This window comes from Echiichthys vipera (assembly GCF_963691815.1).
Source record: "Echiichthys vipera genome assembly, chromosome: 17".
Lineage (NCBI taxonomy): Eukaryota > Metazoa > Chordata > Actinopteri > Perciformes > Trachinidae > Echiichthys > Echiichthys vipera.
The window spans coordinates 20,753,394-20,774,358 of record NC_139842.1 but is presented as its reverse complement, the minus strand read 5'-3'; the positions used below and the strand labels follow the sequence as shown (position 1 = coordinate 20,774,358).

The window sequence follows — 20,965 nt, the reverse complement described above, 5'->3', positions numbered from 1 at the left end:
TTTCAATTCAAGGTTATCCATGAGAAATTTTCGGACGACAAATAATATTTTAAATTTCAAATCTATAGTAGTTCATAGATTACATTCTAATCTAACAAATCTATCTGCAAATATGCTTAATACATGTCTAATAGCTTTCTAATACATTTCTCTTGTGTTGTTCTTTCACATAACTAAAACTATAGAACATAAACTACTAATACCAAGGTTCCCGGTATATATATTTTCTTTTGTGTAAAGGCCCATTGGCTGAAAAAAGATTGAGAACCTCTGGAGTGGAGCAAGGAAGTGTGGGGGGCTTCATCAGGGCTCTCTGTTGCCCTCCGGCGTTCTGAAATGCAACTGTGTCTTACACCCGGCTGTGTTTTGTGTTGTTGTGACACTTTGCTCCCACAGCGGATGGAGTGCCACAGAGACAGCACACCCAAACTGACTGTAAATGAGCCGTCTGCTGCGCCCCCTGAGCTCTAAGAGGATCTGGGAAAAGACACAGAATTGTGAACAGCACTGACTCAGAGCCTTGACAAAGTGTTAGGCCAACAGGCTGCAGATCTGAGGGCAGAGAACGGAGAGGAGGGGGCAGAGCCGCAGGTCACAAATCCGCTGCCCCATCACCGTGCTAATTCTGCTGAGAGGAGATGGGTAACTGAATGGGGATGTTAAATCTCAGGCACATGTAGAGAGAGACAGATGAAGGAAGATATCAAACGTGTAGATGGATGCATTTACTGTATAGTGTATATGAACGGATGGATGAAATAGGCTGTAGCAGGTGAAATCACTATCACAGCTAACTCCAACTCTTTTGTCTTCCTTGTTTTAGGCCATTTCATTCATCGCATGAATGTGGTGATTTTGATGTGTGCAGAGCTTTGTAAACCATGCTTTCACATAACTGCAATACAAGTGTAGTCTGTAATAATTATGGATAGATAACAGGCAGAGAGAAAGATGACTATGTTGAGCTGAGGAAAATGCTAAACGGCAGAAGGGAGGTAAAAGAGAAAAATCCTCAGACTCTGGGGTACTCCTCACCGCCGGTGTCAGGGTCCTGGTAGTTGGGATCGAGGCCTTTGTCTAAGAACTTGACCATCTTATCCACAGCGCTGGTTTGGATATAATCCATGAATTTCTTCAGGCTAGCCTGCATGCAGAGAGAAACAACAGTTACAACCCCTACCTTCTTCCGCGTAACAGTAGAGTGTGGTACAGTAACAAAGGGAACATATGCACAGGCACAAATACTGTAAATGCGTGTGTACTCTGTGACAGATCATCTCTACAACGGAAACATGCAGCTGAAAATGTGTGTGTATATGTTTCATACCTTAGTGTGCAGTTTGGCCAGTTGCTTCTCATCCAGATTGGTCTGTTTGTACACCCTGGTCTTGTATCGAAACTGAACCCAGGAGAGAAGAAGAAGAGAAAGGAAGCAAAGAGTTAATCCTAGCACACAGGGCGTTTGTTCTTAATTCTCTTAGCTTTTGGCCTACATCCATAAAACGGAGCAGGCAGGTTTATTTTACAGTGAAGCTTCATCTGGTTTGCTGTACAAACCCCCTTTTCTACTTCACTGAAGACAAGAAATGTGAAAGAAATGGTCTTGATTTACAGTTTAGAACCTCAGCTGGGTCATAATGTAGCATGAAAACAAGGTGATTGTACAGGGTGGATAAGAGATCAGAGCAGGGAACACTTCTGTGACCTTCCTCTAAGAAGTGTATATGAAACTTGGAGTTTTCTATAACCTTAGATAACACAATGAACATCAACAGTAGGTAGAGTCTACTGTAGTATAATGCTGTAGTGCACAACTTTCTGTGTTTTGATACAGATAATGACATTATTGAAAGTCAGAGGAAGACTGGAATTGTACCTCTAAATATGGTACCCCTTTCTCAAAGGACTGAGGGTACTCTCTGAGCAGCCTCTCTTCCTCCAGGAACTTGGCATCATGGCCGTCGGTGGCAGGCTGGAACAGACCATAGTTCAGGACGTCCCGCAGAGATTCGGTCAGGGAGCACAGCACCTGCTGCTTGGCCTTCCACACCGTGGCATCTGGGTTAAAGCGCAAACATTTCTGCAGGAGACATAGAAGGAGACATAGCTTAGCTTTAAGTTTATAGAGCAGTAATCCATGGTTAAGTGGGAAACTCTAAATGTCAGGGAATAAGCGTTACTTACATTATGAAATATATTACATGATACATGAAGAAAAAAGAGATTATGAAGTAATTTGACAATATAGGCAAGCATTTAAAACAAGATAAGAAACAAAAAAGGCAACAAAAATCAAGTCAATGACAAGCGATCGATAATATTTTTTGTAGCAGAATGAACCACAGCAGTGCATTTCACAAGCTGGAGACGACAAAGTGACATAAACCAAGTTGGGCCACATTCACACCAGATCAGGCGTTGCAGCAATTAGTGCAGAGTTGTGCGGGAGGCGGTGTGAGAGTGTCACTAAATTGGCCCATTTGTGTCTCTAAAGTTAATTCTGTTGCATTTTTCGTCATAGAGCATCTGCATTAACCACATTCCAATTAATGGACAGGCGTTTCCGCCACAATGTCCGATTTGGTGTGAATGTGGCCTAAGTATCTGTCCTAGAACATTCATTCATCCATCTTCAACCACTTGTCCCTATCGGGGTCGCGGGGGGGGGGGGGGGGGGGGGCTGGAGCCGATCCTAGCTGACATCGGGGGTGAGACGGGATACACCCTGGACAGGACGCCAGTCTATCACAGGGCACATAGAGACCGACAATCATTCACACCTACAGGCAATTTAGAGTCATCAATGAACCTAACACGGGTATGTCTTTGGAAAGTGGAAGGAAACCGGAGAAAACCCACACAGACACGGGGAGAACATGCAAACTCCACAAAGAAGGGCCCGAAACCGGGATTCAAACAAGGAACCCTCTTGCTGTGAGGCGACAGTGCTAACCACAACACCACCGTGTCGGCCAAGTCCTAGAACAGTAGTTTCCAAAATATTTGTCTTGAGACACTGAGATCTATATGGTAAAATATGAATCACATTCTCTAAAATGTGAGCAGAGCTGCTGCTACACAAAAGGAACACAGCAGTGTATTTTCATTCATTATTTTAGAAGCTAAAGGTTTTGTACTGTTTCCTCTGTCTAGTTTATAACTCCAATTTTTAACTTTGCTGCTTAAATGACCCACAATATTTGTTGCAGTGATATTACTGGATGGAAACGTCTACAATTACTGGAAGCAGCAATGGCGAGGGGCAAAACAAATGAATGCATGAATGTAAACTAATGCATGGAGTAGAGGCTAATTGTTTTGTATTCTTTCCTGAGAATTAAAAGTCAGATTTAAATAATTTAACATGAAAATGCTGTACACATAATGTGTATTTTGTTATTTTCATTATTTAAAAGTCACAAGAATGCAGGAAACAGAGTCTCTAAAACTTGAAATCCTCCTCAATGATGACAAGTTTGACTGCAGCACCTTGGGGCTGTTCCCCCTGTGAGCCAGCAGGGGGAGACAGCCCAGGAGGAATGTGGGTGATTCCCAGTGGCCTCTGTCAGCAGAGATGATATGATGAATGTCAGTTTTGGTGTAGCTTTAAGTATCTCAGGTGGGGTCGTGAATGGGCAAATGCAGGCTCTGTCAGCAAAGTGGGACGTAACTCATACACAGATGGCTGAGAGAAGGTTTTTGGCACTATCACTGTCTCTCTCTCTCTCTCTCTCTCTCTCTCTCTCTCTCTCTCTCTCTCTCTCTCTCTCTCTCTCTCTCTCTCTCTCTCTCTCTCTCTCTCTCCTTGGCCAAAGTGGAGTCAGGTTGTTCTCTGACCTTGAGGCAGCAGCCGCAGCATGATTGGCCCATGCAGAGTACAGCCAGCTGCAAGAATCCCTGCCTCTTACTGCATTACTGCTTGGGCTCTTCTCTCCAGCCAACACGTCTTCAGTCATTGTCACTCATCTTAATCACTTACATACACACACATAGACACACGTTTCTAAGTCTGTGTGTGTGTGTGTGTGTGTTTGTGTGGGTTTGTGCATGTGTGTTTGTGCATATGTCCTACAAAGAGAGAGATTAAAAAAAACCTGCACGGGGGATTTGTGCAGAGGAGTAACATAACATTTTCTCCCTCTATTTTATTCAGTGTCTCCGTTCGCGCACAGCCAACCCGGTCGCCGTGGCAACCGGTTCATTAGTGGAGCAAGCTGCTTGTTGCCATAGCGACATCACTGTGTTCCCTAGGAGATGGGGTACTGGGAGGTTGTGCATGTGCATCAGTGTGGATGGATCTGAGTGTGTGTGTGTGTGTGTGTGTGTGTGTGTGTGTGTGTGTGTGTGTGTGTGTGTGTGTGTGTGTGTGTGTGTGCGTGCGTGTGCGTGCGTGCGTGTGTGCGTGCGTGCGTGCGTGCGTGCGTGTGTGTGTGTGTGTGTGTGTGTGTGCAGCTTGGCAAAAGAGAGTGGAGTAAAATGGGGGTGTCTAAGAGACTTTGAGTATAAGAGCAAAAGGGAATGAAAAGGTGTGTCTGTTTGTATTAGTACACACACACACACACACACACACGCACACTGCACTTCCAGTCCAAAAAAGGATGGAAATACACTCAAAGATAATCCCAATCTCACCGGGAGAGAATGAAGGTTAAGGATGCCATTTTTTCCCACAGTCAACCTGAACAATTATAAAACACTGATAGTCATCATAAAATAATTGAGATTCAAATCTGTGTAATAACTTTGCTTCGGGGCCTGAGAAGCAGATAGTTGAGATTTTAACCGCAGCCGTGCAGCTTATTGATCTGTATATACCTCCAGGAATACGACTGATCCTACAGCTTTTAACCGGCCGCACAATAAAAGCTCACCACAGTTTCCTCATCCCTATAAGGCCTTCAAATGCAGCTTGGTTATGTAAACGGTTTCCACACTGCTTCACCCTACTACTGCAGACCTGTTTGTACTGTTAGTAATACAATATTAAAGCATGCTTCATTAGAATCATGGTTACAGTCACAGACAGCCTTGCAACTTGTTAAAAACCTCAAATGGTGCACCTGTAGTTGAGTGTTTGTGGCGCCCTCTAGCGGTGACAGAGCTTTGTGTGTGTGTGTGTGTGTGTGTGTGTGTGTGTGTGTGTGTGTGTGTGTGTGTGTGTGTGTGTGTGTGTGTGTGTGTGTGTGTGTGTGTGTGTGTGTGTGTGTGTGTGTAAACGCCAAGATGTTTGTGTCCCTTTAAATTCATGCTTGTTCATGCTAATCAGTTCCCATTCACTAAATTACAGAAAGCACTAACAGCATCAATCCTAAGTGCTATCAACTGGGACTCGCTGTATCTCGGTGGTGGAAGAAGTTCTTAATAAAAAGTACCATTACAACAATGTAAAAATACTCCATTACAAGTAAAAAAATATGCATTCAAATCAGTACAAAGTGTTTGTTGTGACGAGAGACGAGTTATATATGATTTTAAATGACATTATCAGATTTTCCTTCTTTACTTTTAATGTTAAATATTGTACAATATGATCTCATGAAGACAGTTAGAGTGAAAATCTCTCTTTTGGTGGAAAAGGGACCAAACTAGAAAGTAAAGGATAAACATTTACAACATTGACACCCTCCTGCTACAGTTTGTATTTGACAAACGCCATTATTCACGTCCCTGTTTATGTGATTACAACAGTGACCAGGTTTGTGATCATTTCTGAGCAGCAGGTGTGTGTGACTCTGCTGCGTTCACCACTACACAGGATGGATGGAACATGGGAAATGGAAAACGACAACACAATTTATGTTCAGTCAAATGATTCATTCCATCCTGTAACATCATATTTTTATTTTACTGATAAACTGCCACTAACTTGAGTTGATGATGCACCTGCGCATGTGGTAAAGTGAGGTTTATACGCCACACTATCCTGGTTTTCATCCGCAGAAACAAGTTTATTTATCTAGATATATGAAACCAGGATAACAGATCTACATATATTTACTCAAATACTGTGCTACAGTTTTGAGGTACTTTTGCTTTACCTGAGTATTTCATTTTATGCTACCTTATACTTCTAGTCAACAACATTTCAGTAATAATGAAATACTGCCTTTTTTTTACTTTGTTATATTTATCTGACAGCTAAAGTTTGCATTGTACTCTGCACATTTTTTAAATTAAATCAAATATGGTGGAGATGAAATTGCCAAGGAATATATGCAGTAGTTAAAATTAAGTGCACCTTGACCAGCAACAACAGTAAAATACTACTCACATTCACTAATAGTAATCCAGTGATATAATATATAATATATACAGTAGTAAAACAACACCCACAGGGGACGTTTTTCAACATAAAAAGTACTTTTATTTTTAATACTTTAAGTACATTTAGCTTACAGTACTTAATATAAAAACTACTGTGTGATTAATATTTTGTTTAACATGGTTTTCCCACATAAAGTGAAAAGAAACCTAGAGGTTGGAAGCACATCTACTGTTTCTCCATCGCTAAGAAATTCTGGATCTGGCCCCGCCCACCGCTGCTTGTGCTCGCGTTAGACTCTATGGTGACAAATTTCGCCCGAAGTTGATCGGTGAAATATGTAATCAGGTACTCTACACATCTGAGAGAATCAACCGTAGAGTTTGTTTCGGCTTCAGACAGGAGACAGGGCAGTGGAGCCTCTTGGACGGATGGGCGACTTACAGAGTCACGCACTGGTGATCTGCAATGGCAGAGTGTGGTAAGACGGTGTCTTTTTCCTGGAAATCCATCGGAAAAAGGGTGGTGGTCGTATTTTCGGGGTCTAGATTTTAAAGGCCAAGTAAGTTCTTCTATAGACACAGTCACTGGGTCACAGGGTGAGAGTTACATGCCAATATACACAATAGCAGATGGCGCCAAAAATATCTAAAACCAGTTCCTTTCATGACAGGCCGTCAATCACAACACTGTTTACAGAGACAACTAGCTTACTGTGACAGAGGCCTGAAACGTGGAGGGACACAGTGATCGCCCCGAAAAAAGAGGCTCAAAAGTCGGTCAAGTTAGCAGCAACTGAGGAGGATTCATGATGCCGTTTTGATATAATGGTGATTAACACTGCAGAGTCAAGCAGCCGAGAAACACGGGAGGCTTGACGTTGGAGATTTACGTAGCCGGTCTATTAGACGCAGGAGGTATCACTTGGTTTTGTTTTTGTTGACCAACGGTTATTTTGACTGATCATGTTTGTTTAAGGGGCGACACGGTGGTGTGGTGGTCAGCACTGTCGCCTCACAATAAGAGGGTTGTGAGGCGACACAACCCGATGTCAGCTTGGATCGGCTCCAGCCCCCCGCGACCCCGACAGGGACAAGCGGTTGAAGATGAATGAATGTTTATTTAACAGGTTCCTGAAGAGGAATATTTCTAGTTTGAGAAGAAAAACTAATTTTGTTTTTTTTCATTGGAACCATGGGTTTGAAATCATTGGATTGTGAGAAAAAACTTGTTTTTTGGATTTGATCTTCAAAAAGTATTTTTCCGAAAATGCTTCCTAAAAAAGGAGGGTCGTCTTATAATCAGGGACGTCTTATATCGGGACAATACGGTACATTTTCAGCGTTCTGTACCCAAAAGCGTCAGTCAGACCCAGACTCAGATGAGGAGTCTGTTGTGCACTAGAATCGTTAACTATCAGACGTATAAGAATAGTACGTTTAGTTAGCATTTGTTCCTGTACTCTGTTAGCTTGTTAGCTTGTTTCTCGTATTTGACAGTGATTGGTTCATAGATTAGTGACGTACAAGCTTTCCCCGGATACGTTTGAGTCTGAAATTTCAGAGATATCTCCTCTTTCAGGGGAGGAATGTGAAAACACGTCTCTAGTGACAAACCTTGCACAGACACAAGTCACTATAGCCAGAGTCAGATGTTTTAGTGGACGGAAACAGAAGAAAAACACTTCTTCCACCACTGAAGATGATACTAGTCAAATATAAATTACACAGCTTTTACACAACTTAAAAACCATATGATTTTCAGTTTTACATTAAAATCTTAACGCTGCTTTCAGGCCTTCTGTTTCTCTCGTGGTTTTTTATTATGCAGACCAAAAATTCTGTCTTGTCTCCTGAAGCTGTGATCACACTTTCCCACTCGCATACGCCCACTCACTCTGTCCGTGCTGCTCTTTATCTCCCCCTGCCTATCTCTATCTTCACCTCCCTGCTTCTTTCCCTCTTTCTGTAACAGCTCTGTCACTTATCTATGCAGAAATAAGAGTGGCTCCTCTCTTTCCTCGGGTCTATAGCTCTCTCTCTCTCTATCTTTGTCCCTCTGGCCTTTTTCCTGCAGGCCAAGTGCAGGGGGACTAGAAGCCTTTAATTAGATCTGTGGGGAAATACCCCCCCCCCTGAACTAAACACAGATACAAGCGCCAGCCATGTCAACATTTAAGTCAACTTCCTCTCCATATCTCACTCTCACTCTCTCTCACACACTCCATCCACCCCCTTTCTTCCTCTCTACAGCAGTTCAAGAGAGCAAATTCATTCCTGTCGTCCCTTGCTGAGCCTTTTTCTCTCTCCATTGTCTTTCTCTCACTCCCTCCTCTCCGCCTCCCGTACTTCACTCTCTATTATCTCTACCCTTGTGTTCACCTGTGGGTGAGCTGTAGAATGGTGGACAACTGTCTTCTCGCCGGAGAACTTCACATATCTTCAGAATAGGCACTGAAATATATGTGTTCCTGCGTGTATCTGTATTTCAAAGTGAAAGGGTTTGTGGGGCAAGTTCCTGCCTGAGGGGCTGAGCTGCTCGTGCTTCGGAGTTTGCACGATTTAAGTCAAACTGTGGAGAAAAACTCATTTGTTTCACGCTGTTTAATGCACTCGACAAGCAAATGCCAACTTGACTGCATGTGCGTGTGTTTGACAATCTAATAGAGCTGCAAACGAAACTGCCTGGACCCCCTGCTGCTGCGGCAGGATCATATCAGCAACTTGCCATACACATATCTGGCAGTCGCTGTGCACGCAAGTGAGTTAATGGACCTGCGTCTTTTCCATCAGCCACCAGTGGAAGAGGAAGAGCAGAGACGAGCAGGGACAACTCTGAGATCCTCCTCAACAGCCTCACTAGTTGTCACTGAGCTGGTTGGAGACATGAAGTGGAAATTGGAAGTGTTTTAGAAGAATTTCAATGATGTTTCCATTTAACTTTTGAAATGTCGCAGAAAATGAAATTCAAATTATGTGTTTTCCTCAACTGGTTTTGGATTGGATAAGCTAAAGTTTGGTCAGAGACTGGTGCTGAAAACCATCTCACTTTTAAAACATTCAAAAACCTTCAAAATGTGTCCAAGTTTATTTCCTGTTGCAGTGTGTATGAATGACATCAGCTGACAGGGATTTACCAAGGACCGAGGCTGTTGCATTCCACTTAAAAGGTCTATCAGACTTAACAGCATGGCTGTGATTGACTCCGTCATCTCACCGCATCTAGGATAGAAAAATGCAGAGATCCTCAGCCACAAATTCTTAAATTTGCACGTTTTTTAATTGTTCTTTTATGTCAGCTGGTATCAGTCATGTTTCAAGCTGTCTGGGGACGAAGATCTATAGGTTATAAGGTTCTGAGAAAATCTGAGAAGACACTGAGAGCGGAAATAGCTGATCAACCCTATTTCAAAAATGGAAGAAACACCTAAAGCGAGGGTAAAAACTTTAATACACAGTCGAGGAGGGTTTTTTGCATTTTTGCTGTTCCTTGAAGCTTTTCTAATGGAGACTTTAGAAACGGCATTAAAATACGTCAATGGAAACGCGGCTAATACGTCAATGTGAAGCCGCCGGAACATGTTGAACTATAGCCATAAAACCACTTTTGAAACAACTGTATTTTGGCAAAATGTACTAAAGTGGAGTCTGTGATTCTGTAGAAAGATTGTTGATAATTGAACTCACAATAATGACCAAGGGGCGACTGTGCATGGGTGTGTAAATGTGGTGTGAATGGCTGATTAAATTAGATGGTAAGTAGATGTCCACTGTTATCATTATGAATGTCTGTGTGAAAGGGTGAATGTGGCAGTAGTGTAAGGGCGCACTCACACTGTCCATCCGTACCGTGCCCAAACAGGTTTTGCGGGTAAAGCCTAGTTCATTTGACCAGTGTGAGGGCAACTGTATCGCTTGCCGTCCACGGCCCGTTTGGGAGAGGTGGGCTTTTGTAAAGCACGTTTGCACATGTACGAGCACGAGCGTGCGCATGTTTACGAGCACAAGCACGAGCACGAGGTCTACGGCGGTTCTGAGGTAATTTTATGTGCGCTTGTTGGGACATAGAAAATAGAAGGAGGGACCATGCGCGGACATTTAAAACAATGGCGGTGAAAGGTTCACGTTGGTGTGATGCGGAGGTGGAGTGTTTACTGTATATTTGGTCGCATGAAAATATTCAAAAACAGTCGACAAGACGCACAAAAACTCTGAGGTCTATGGAAAGATTTGTAAACAAAGAGACGCATCCGTGATAACGTATAGGCAGCAAGAATCATTCGGCGAGGCCCAGGTAGTGTGAGTACAAACGGGCCTGGAGGGGGGAGCAAGTACCCTAAAGCACGGGGCACGGTACGGATGGACAGTGTGAGCGCGCCCTAAAAGCGCCTTGAGTAGTCAGAACACTAGAAAGGCGCTTTATAAGTACAAGTCCATTTACCATTTACCAACTCGCTCTACATTATCCCTTAAACAATCATTGAAATGCTGTTAAATACCAACTGTCCATCACTTAGACATCTAAAAAAACATTTAAACCAAATGTAGCTCCTTTCCATGACACTGTTTGACCTGCATCACCAAAAGAAGAAACTCTGAAGAAGAAGAGCCTCGACCTTCAGAAGATAAAACAGTCACAGTGCAAAATAACTTTCGTCTGATCTCTCTCTGTCTCACCGGCACACGGTGATAGAATCACACTGAGTTTCTGTCTGACCTATAAAAAAATAACTACTAAACCCCAGATACTTTCCACATGTGGCCCAAATCTCCTCCTGACACATGTAGCACACTGATTACACAGATCTCTCTGTCAGAGCACCAGCAGTGCCAAGTTAACTGACAGTGCCTTGAGAGACCTCCCCAGTAGGTTTGTGCAGCTCTGTGAAGAGACCTTTGAAGCAGCAAAGGTACCGTATTTTCTGCGCTATAAGGCGCACCACATTATAAGGCGCACCTTGAATGAATGGCTTATTTTGAAACTTTTTTCATATATAAGGTGCACCGCATTATAAGGCGCATAGAATAGACGCTACAGTCGAGGCTGGGGTTACGTTCGGCATCCATTAGATGAAGCTGCGCTAAAGGGAATGTAAACAAAACAGTCAGGGGAGGTCGTCTTGTTGCTTCCTCCACTTCCGCACCATTGATTGGTTAATGTTAAACTCTCTCGCTGCTGCTCTATTCCCGTGTTCTACTGCGTGACTAATCGCCTTGAGTGTAAACTCTGTGTCGTAATCGTGTCTCTTAACAGGAGCCATTTTGGGCTCTTTACACAAACACACAAATGGAAATGAAACTGCACGCTTCGCGCAGTCATATATCTCAACATGCACCGCGCGTTACTTCTTCTGCGGGGGAAAATAGAGTCGGCGGCTGCTCACCGTAGTTGCAAGACCTGTTGTGGCTCAATATTGGTCCATATATAAGGTGCACCGGATTATAAGGCGCACTGTTTTTGGGTGTGCCTTATAGTGCAGAAAATACGGTAAGTCCCACTGAGGGGGGCAGGACGTATCACCAGAAGTTTCCTCTGAGGGCTCTGTGCAAAGGTTTCAGCAGAGAGGAGCAAACACAGACCTCTGGACAAAGGTCAGCAGGCAGGAGCATCAAATGTTAAATGTTCTCCCGCCTTTTTTTTTCTTTGTAACATATCAGCTGTATCTTTATCACAACTTTCTTCTTCTTTATTGAAGAAGTACTCAGAACTTTTACTTCGTAAATGTAGCACAACCACAGTGTAGAAATATTCAGTTACAAGTTCGGAAAAGTACAAAAGTATCAGCATCAAAATATATACCAAAAGTACCAAAAGTTAAATTACTCATTATGCAGAATGGCCCATTTTCAGATACACACACACACACACACATATATATATATATATGTATTTTATTATAACTATTGATTAATTAGTGTGTTTATCACTTCGATGTTGCAGTCTTTAAAGGTGGAGCTCAATGCAATTGTTTTATATACTGCAGGGATTTTTTATTCCTATTAATCTGAATCTGTGAACTAACTAATAACTAAAATGATTAAATAATGTAATTTGAGTAAAAGTATAAATAGAATAAATTGGAAACACTCAAGTACCTCAAACTCACAGAACTTACAGTACAGTATTTGAGTAAACAAAAATAATAACATCTTTCTCTACACACGGATGCAAATTAGCAGCTTCATTATAATCCGGCATGTTTACAGAGATATGTAAATATATATGTACATTAATGTGCACTGTCCCTATTTAAAAAAATAAAGCATTATTATTTTTATTATAAACAAGTATTGAAAATGTATAAATAATAGTAAAAGTGAAAGTACTGTTAGTTTAATGTAATGTTACTTTCCACGCCGACTATAATTGAGGGATCCTTGCCAAAATAATTGGTTATAATACGTCTGTGGCAGAAATTAAGTGCCCAAAAAGATCATGAGTTGATGTGTCTTTTTCAGCTTCTTTTCCATATCAGGCCCAAATACGGTATATAGTTAGGTATAAAAGCAGCTGGGTGTGCAGCAGTCCCACTGGACCCAAAACACAAATTGCCGTATCAAAGTCAATTGGCGAAGATAAATCTGTAACTAAACTGCATCCAATCGAATCATGTCAGCGATGCACAACACTGATCATCTGACATACGACTGTATACACCAAATCAGATACCACCCTAATTATCAGTGTTTGTGTGTGTTTAAGTGTATCCTCTGCACTAACGGCATGTGTGCGCTCTGACGTCACTCCTCCCTCTATTCATAAGATTTGGATTTGCGTGCTACAGTCACTCCCTCGTCTCATTACAACACAATTAACAAGCAATTAGAGTTTATTGAGGGTGAATTAGCTGACATGTAGAACAGACCTAATGTACTGGGAACGTAAAGTGATATTACCCAACACCAGTGAGAGGAGAAGGAGGAGGAGGAGGAGGAGGAGAACCAGTGGGGAAAAAAAGATCAGAGGGTTTTTTTTACTCTGAATGAGAAGGATGCAAAAGAGAAATGGCCTAAAGAGGTTGTTTCAGGATAGGAGGACAGTGAGTGAGTGAGTGAGTGAGACGGTAAATGTCAGAGCGTTAGTGGGTTGTTACTCATGACATTGGGGAGCAAGACAATTTGTACTGAGTCAGTGCATCTTGGCAGGAAGTTTGTAAGGCCATGTTTTGGTGCTTTCATATGTTAATGTGTATGTGCACGTCTGAGTGCATACGTTTATGTAGCTACACCGAGAACAAAACTGCAAAATAGATGAGAGATATACTGAACGAGTAGACCGATGAATGGGATCATTTCTGCCTTTTTTTAAGACGGTTGAATTTCTATGATGAAACACTTCAGAGCATTCAAAGAACTTTTCTAAAACATTTCAGTTGTGAGGCAAAACACTTGTGATTTAACATTTAGAAATGCATATTCATTATTTCATTTCCACCTTCTTGCTAAGCACAAAGATCAGAATGATTTGCATTAAAATCTCTCCTGTTAAAAGGTGAGAGAGAGAGAGAGAGAGAGAGAGAGAGAGAGAGAGAGAGAGAGAGAGAGAGAGAGAGAGAGAGAGAGAGAGAGAGGTGAAGCAGTCCTCCCACGATGACTGAACTGCTTCTGCGGCGCCATATTTGTATTTTATTTTTGTGAAATGATCTGAAACAGCAGGGACAGACAGACCAGGAGCGCCTTGATTATTTTCTGTTACTCTTCTTGACAAAGTAAATGAGCAACTTTGAGAAATGTTACACATTTATTTCAAGGGTACTGAACGTCTATGAGGATCATTTCTTTCACTTATTCCATTTGGAAGGTGCGGTGTGGTCTGTCCTGTCTTTGGGTTTTTCTCTTGTGAATTTTCCTGTTTAATCTCTCCTCTCGTTCCCGGTCACTTGCTCTTCCTTTTGTGTCACCGGTCTGACGTCATTCCCTGATTCCCGATTGTTGTTTCCACCTGTGGTTCCCCTTCCCTCATGTGTAAAAAGTCTGTGTCTTCCCCCCTGTTCAGTGCCAGATTATTTCATACCTTGTGTCGAATGTATCCAGCGTTTTTTCCCACAGTCTTGTACATGCTTTCGAGTTCTTTGTTTCCACGTTCGGGTTTTTGTATTCCTTATTTTTGTCCAAGTAAGTTTTCCCTTTTTGAATTCTCTTGTGACTTTGTTTTTTCCTTGTTTTGAGATTTATTTGTTAACTTTGCCTTTTGTTTTCTCCTCCTGTACGGAGTGATTTTTTGTTTGTGGCTTTTTCCCTGTGCCACGTCCCAGTCGTCAAGTTAATAAATTCAGTGTTGATCCGCGAACCTCCGCATCTGAGTCCTCATTCCTGCCCGGGCCTGACAAAAACATACATATTTTTTAAGGGGTGTTAAATCTTAAGATAAAAAGCATATTTTCTTTTCTTTTTCCTTTGTTTGTTATATTCAGAAACTGTAAAAACTTTTTCAACTTTGATTTCGATTGTCTCTGAATGCATCATCTGCCCTGAACGCTTCACTCAGGAAAAGTAACTAAATTGAAGTTGAAAACGGTGACATTTCATGAAAATCTCTTCATTCTAGGCTACACATCTCATTTAAAATTTCGCCAAAGATAATCCATTTGCACGACCCAGGTCCTTTAACAAACGTGACATTTTGCACTTGTTTGCACCCGACTGGGAATTGATGTGACAAGAGTTCACATAAAGGTGCAGGACTTTATATTGCAGTGGAAAAATGTGGCAGCGACCAAAAACAAAAAGCGGCAGAAACAGCTTGGGGTTCAGAGGGAAAAGTCACCTTTCAATAAACAAACTATCTCTGCTCTCGCTACATCTATTTCTATGTACTTCAATCTCACTCCACCTTTATTTATTTCAGTCGGCTTCACTTTAACCATCCGTCTGTCTCTCTCTGTTGCTCTGTCTTCTTCGATCGACCATTATCTCTTTTCAACCTGCATTTCTCATCTACCTCCTTCCTGCATCGATCTACTTTGATCTGCTTCTATCTTGGTCTACCTTCGTTTACCTTTATCTTCTTTTATCCACTGTCTCCCCCTGTACCTCTTTCTGCTTCCAAACACCCTCTAAAGCCTCTTTCACACATGCACTGAAACCCTGAACTCATGAAAACAGACCTTGTAATGTCCAATTGGTGGTGATGCTTCTATCATGTTGCCAGGGTGAAAACGGGAAGAAAACAAATACAGAAGGTGAAGAAGAAGGGGGATTTACACGAAGACGCCAACAAAAATAACAAGATTGAGGATCTTCTTTTTGTAAAGACCAACGGCGAAATCGTCAGACAAATTCAGAAAGAGACTCGGTTGTTTATGACCAAATAATAAACGGGACATGTTCACAGTGTAATCCGCATCATGTCCTCCCTTCTGGACGCTCCACCCAGGCACCCCTCCTCTCAATATTATGAGTATTTTACAGTATGAATCTCCTGTTGTGTGCTGCAAGTGCAACCTTTTCTCATTAACAGGTTTGCGTGATATCATAGGGAAATACGACGTTCTATCTGATGCTGTGAAAGTTAAGTAAAGTAAGTTCAGGCAACACAGCGACTTTGGTTCTCATTAGAAAAAAGGTTGTGGTTTGGTTTACTACTTCCAGGTCACAGACACCGGTCCCATTTTGAACGTCCTGTGTTTCGTACGGTGGCCCTGAAGTGCAAATCAAAGCAGCAAATAGGAAAACACAACAACATTATCTATCAGAGGATGATCCTGACTGGACAGACGGACTGTCTTTTAACATGAAGGATAGGTGAAAAACACACGGAAAAGCTTTTGAAAACAAGATTACTTCCGGAGATACTTTCTTTACTTATACTATACTTCACTTATATACTTTATCATGAGTTATTTTGATGCAGGGCATACATAAAACATGATCGGCTGGTCCAATTTTTTCCCACAGTGAGGGAAAAACATCCTTTACCAACTTTGTCTGCCGCAGAATAAAGGGATGAGGTCTAGCAGACTAGTGAGTGAGCACTCATTTTCTGTTAAGGCTCATTTATGCTCTCCATTAGATTCACATACGGATACGGACGGAGCCTTCTGTCTGTACTCTGCGTAAATTTCGTTCGTATATGTGCACGTTCGTCGGGAATTTTTCTCATCACAAACTTTATCCGAGTAACTTTTGAATCTGAGTGTCGCCCTCTAGAGGATGTTTTGCTCAACGTCCATTGCAACGTAAAAGACGCATTAAAGCATGAGGGCACGGACGATTAGACTGCTGATAACGTACGTCTCTATTTACACACAAAGTGGGAGCAGAAATGAGCCTTTAAAAGACAGACAGTCCATCTGTCCAGTCAGGAGGATCCTCTGATAGATAGGTCCTACCTTTTCAGGTAGAAGTTAATGCAGTTTTGTTTTGTATTTGGTTGTTGTGTTTAATGATTTGTTGTTGTGTTTCCCTATTTGCTGTATCTCCACACTGGCCTGGGAACGCCTCAAGATCCTCCAGTTAGAGTTGGTTAATGTGGCCCGGGAAAGGGAAGTTTGGGGTCCCCTGCTAGAGCTGCTGCCCCCTCGACCCGACCCCGGATAAGAGGCTGAAGATGAGATGATATTGGATGAGATGAGATTAGCACCTCAGTGCCATCGTAGCTTTGGGACCTATCCACCTCCTCGACCCTCCTCCCAACACAGATTCTGGTGCTCTTATACTACCTGACCTGATTTCCTTCTTTGCTTTGGACGTAAGTTCTGCAGAAATAAATACGTTGATGAGTGCATCACTTCTCGTTCATGCCCGAACAGTGAATGAGGATAGCCTGACACGTGAGAACGGGCAACTTCAGACAATTTCCGGACCTGATACGTTTGACATTGTCTGGAGTTCAAATAAGAAAACGTCTCTGAAGCTAGAGAGAGCATTCTCCTCCCAAGCAATCCCATTTATCCATCTTTTTACAATTAAACTTTGATGCCGATGTGTTAGATTAAATAGGGAGTGATGAATTATTTATGGTTGGATTTAAAAAGCACACTTGTGTAGCCACACACACACACACACACACACACACACACTGCTGAAAACACCCATGCACAGATCAATAATAAATCACACAAGCAGCAAGAGGGAGGAAGAAGCGATGAGTGAGGCATTTATAGTACACTGGTATGGTAAATATAAAAAATATGGACACGCATACACACCGGCACTCACAAATACATTCATTTAATTTGCAGTTTCATTCTCGCTAATGATTTATAGAGCCTGCACATCACAGAAGCCTCGATCGAGAAAAAGGAGGAGAAAAAGAGGACAGATCACCTCTGAAAACAAACGGCCTTCTGTTTGTCGAACACAAAGGCAGTCTGGTTCAGCTGAATTCTGGCATTGAGCGAAAGATGCAAGCTCTCTTCTCTATCTCTGTCCCTCCCTTTTCTTCCTCTTCGTCTGTTTTTTCTCTCTTCTGCACAAAAACACACTCGGATGCCGCCTCAGTCCCTTTGCATCCCTTGCACTTCATAATTCAATTATCAGTACAATTGTGTTCCCACTGATGATTCACTCAAACAGATCTCTCATCAGACGAACACGGAGTGGGGAAAACAAAAACAACCGGCTGGCATCTAGCGACTGCCTAATTTCTTTTCTTTTCCAAGAGTGGGAGAATAGCGTGCTGTCGATTTAGACACACTTCTGATGGAAGCTTTTGCACGGATGCAATGTTAAGAACGCACGTGGGAAATGGAGAGTGACGGCGGATCGTTCTATCGTGATTCTGGTCAGCCCTCTTTAAAACCAGTCACACCGCAGAAGGCTTTTTTCACAGTATGCTTTATCGCCCCATTTGGAAGGTCTTTGGCAATGCCCCCCCCCCCTGTTGTCCTTCCCCTCGTCAATTCAACTTCCCGCTTGTTGGCTCTCTCTGAATCCTCTCTGGCTTGTAGTGTTCTTAAAATCAAATCCTTGCCCACATATTCTCCTCGTCATTGCTCTCCGTATGCGATTCGGCTCCATCTCACTGTTCTTTCTCTCCGGAGCCGGGTCACCTTGAAAAGCCTCTCTCAACCCTTGCGGATCAGACACTTTGCTGACGATCGTTTGCGCTAAGCTCTCGGCGATGCAGAAAAAGAGAGAGAAAGAAAGCCAATCTAATCGATGTAATAAGCCCCATCCTTGGAGACTTGGAGTAGTGTTTTCTGGAGAGCACTGCACATTGCAGGTTTTTAAAGTGACCATACATATGATCAGATTATGAAAACGATGGGCCCCAGGACACAAAACATGGATCCTTCCTGCCTAACATCACGTCCCTGAGCTCATGCTGCATGGTATCAGCGTGGAGCCACTCTCTTTTCAAAGTGTCATGGAGGCTTCCTTGTGTTGTGACATCTTTAAAGTGAAAGTTAAAGCTTTTCCTTCAGGGTGTTTTTTTCGCCCAGGCCGACTTTTTGACTGAGGCTTTTTTTACTCTAACAAGAAATCCATCCACTCATCCATTTTTCATAGCCACTCGTCCTGTGCAGGGTCACAAAAATGACGTCGAACAGAGGTCCCCTGAGCACTTCAGGCAGGTTTTAACACAATGTGGGTGGAAGGAATAGTTCAACACTTTCGGACACACTTTAATATTCTTTAAGGCCTTTACACACCGGGGACATTGTCTTGGTGCAATTTTTTTGCAAGTCATTATGGTTTTTAGAACTCTTGATTTGATTGTTTTTTCACACAGAACGTTAATATTACACCGCAGATTGTTTTTTACGAAACAAGGTAGAGTTTTCTGATCTTTCGCACTGCTAATAAAGGAACGATGTTTAGAAAACAACGACACAACGGCAAACTTTAATCCTGTCAACCTTGACAAGGCAGCGCACACCACATCCACTCTTTCACAATAAAAGCCCCAGACAATTTTGACTGTTGAGCCGATCTGGCAGGCCGAATGAATATTCACAGGCGAGCGCTTCACATTTTCACGCTGTTCATCCTTCGCGCCCTTGGTGTATAAAGGTTTCGGATGGAGCGCAGATCAGATTTTCGCCTAAATCTCCCCCATGCTCGAGCTTGTGTCTGTATTATTGCAGCACTACATGCAGCTAGACGTAGCCCCCCGCCTTCCCTCACAGCAAGTGATGTTCATCTGATAAATACATTGTTGGGAATGACTTGAGTGGAGCAGGGTTAAATCTAGTGGATTGCGGAGCGATATTGAGCGGAGCAGCTCAACAGCTTTGAGCAAAGAAGCAGGAGGAACGAACGACTCCGCGGAACAGAAATTCTCACCGCTCAAATTCTTTCGAGAAAATCAACACCATTCTCTGCAATAAGCATGAAGCTACACCAAGCAGCTAGGTAGCTTAGCACAAAGACTGGAAACAGCTAGCATTGCCTCTGCAGCACATACTGTAAGGCCTCCATAAAACAGTAAAGTGTGGGGTTTTGCACAACACACATGATAAAATGTGTTAATTAATGAACTTTAGAGTTTCTGGTAGGTGGATTTTGTTACCTTTGGACAGAGCCTGTTACCCCCTGTTTCCACTCTTTGTGTTAAACTAAGCTAAGCTAACTTTTGATCTTCTCATATTACACTCAGCCAATAAGTGAAAAATTTTTTTTCACCAAAAGTCAAACAATGTCTTTAAAGACAACGCCTAGTGATGCAAATTACGATGCAAATTATGATGCATAGGTTGCGTGTTATGCCTTTTTACCTTATCAAAGTCAGTTTATCCTATTTTATCTTTACTATATCTATTGCTTACAGTAGGTGACCCATTCTCTGGTCAAACACATTTTATTGTTCTTATGACAAGACACACATCTTGACCTACTTTTTAAGAGTTTAATTGATCATGGTGTGTTGACTGCGTTAACTGTGTTTGTGAGCGTATCAGGGGCTGTTGCTATGAGGCTGTTGGCAGGTTTTGTGGGTGGGTGCAGCACTGACCGTTTGCTTTATGTCTGGAATGCCGATACGAAACACCATCATGGCAATGTGGGCGTCCTCAGATGGCACTGTGCCCGTGCTGCGCTCCTTCAGTCTCCTCTGCTGCTGCTGCTGCTGTATGTGATTGGCTGGCTGTTGGTGCGTGGGCCCAGGATTGGACGAATAGGGGTTTGTGGTGTGTCCAGGGTTTCCTGGCCGTATCTGTCTGTCCCCAGTCAGTCTTCCGGCCTGTTTACCTGACTGCCTGTGTCCCTCACCCCTGCCCCCCCGCGGCAGGCCTCCTCGCCTGACCTCCTCCACCATCTCCTCGTCCTCCTCTTCCCCCTCCAGCTCGCCGTTCTCCCCCTCCTCCTGCTCCTCATCACGCTCGTCTTCATCCATTTCTTCCTCTTCCTCTTCCTCCTCCTCTTCCTCGTCCTCTGCCCCTGGATAGAGATGTCGATTATTTCCCAGCATCCTTTGTTGCTCCTCGTCGCTGGACAGGGGGCTGAAGGGCATCGTCATGGCGACAGAGAGGGCGGCACCAGTGGCGACACCATCATTCCCAGAGAGACACTGCAACGTGAGAAGGAAAGAGAAGACGTGATCAAAAGAAGAAGAAGGATAAGTGGAGGATAAGTTTCTTCACTAACTTCCAGGCCTCCATACCACCACGCTCTTAACAAACTCTGGTCCCTATGGCAACAGACTGCTGCAGTTACAGACAGGCAGTACTTCAAACCCTGACCGCATGATGACATACTATTCACACCTGATGTACAAATGAACCCACTTGTGCAGTTAATTTTCAGCTTCCAGACTCTCAGC

General features: G+C 42.9%; 1 protein-coding gene across 1 annotated transcript in view; it reads right to left on the bottom strand.

Annotated features, from left to right (window-relative positions):
• Positions 1-20,662, bottom strand: part of shank1 (SH3 and multiple ankyrin repeat domains 1) — a gene marked incomplete at both ends in the record, with an annotated part of 64,150 nt that extends 43,488 nt beyond the window's left edge. Inside the window, 4 exons of the mRNA XM_083932075.1 lie at positions 1,036-1,144; positions 1,328-1,399; positions 1,877-2,080; positions 20,159-20,662. Coding sequence (XP_083788201.1) covers positions 1,036-1,144; positions 1,328-1,399; positions 1,877-2,080; positions 20,159-20,662 — 889 coding nt within the window. The remainder of the gene's footprint in view (positions 1-1,035; positions 1,145-1,327; positions 1,400-1,876; positions 2,081-20,158) is intronic.
• Positions 20,663-20,965: the final 303 nt, after the last annotated feature.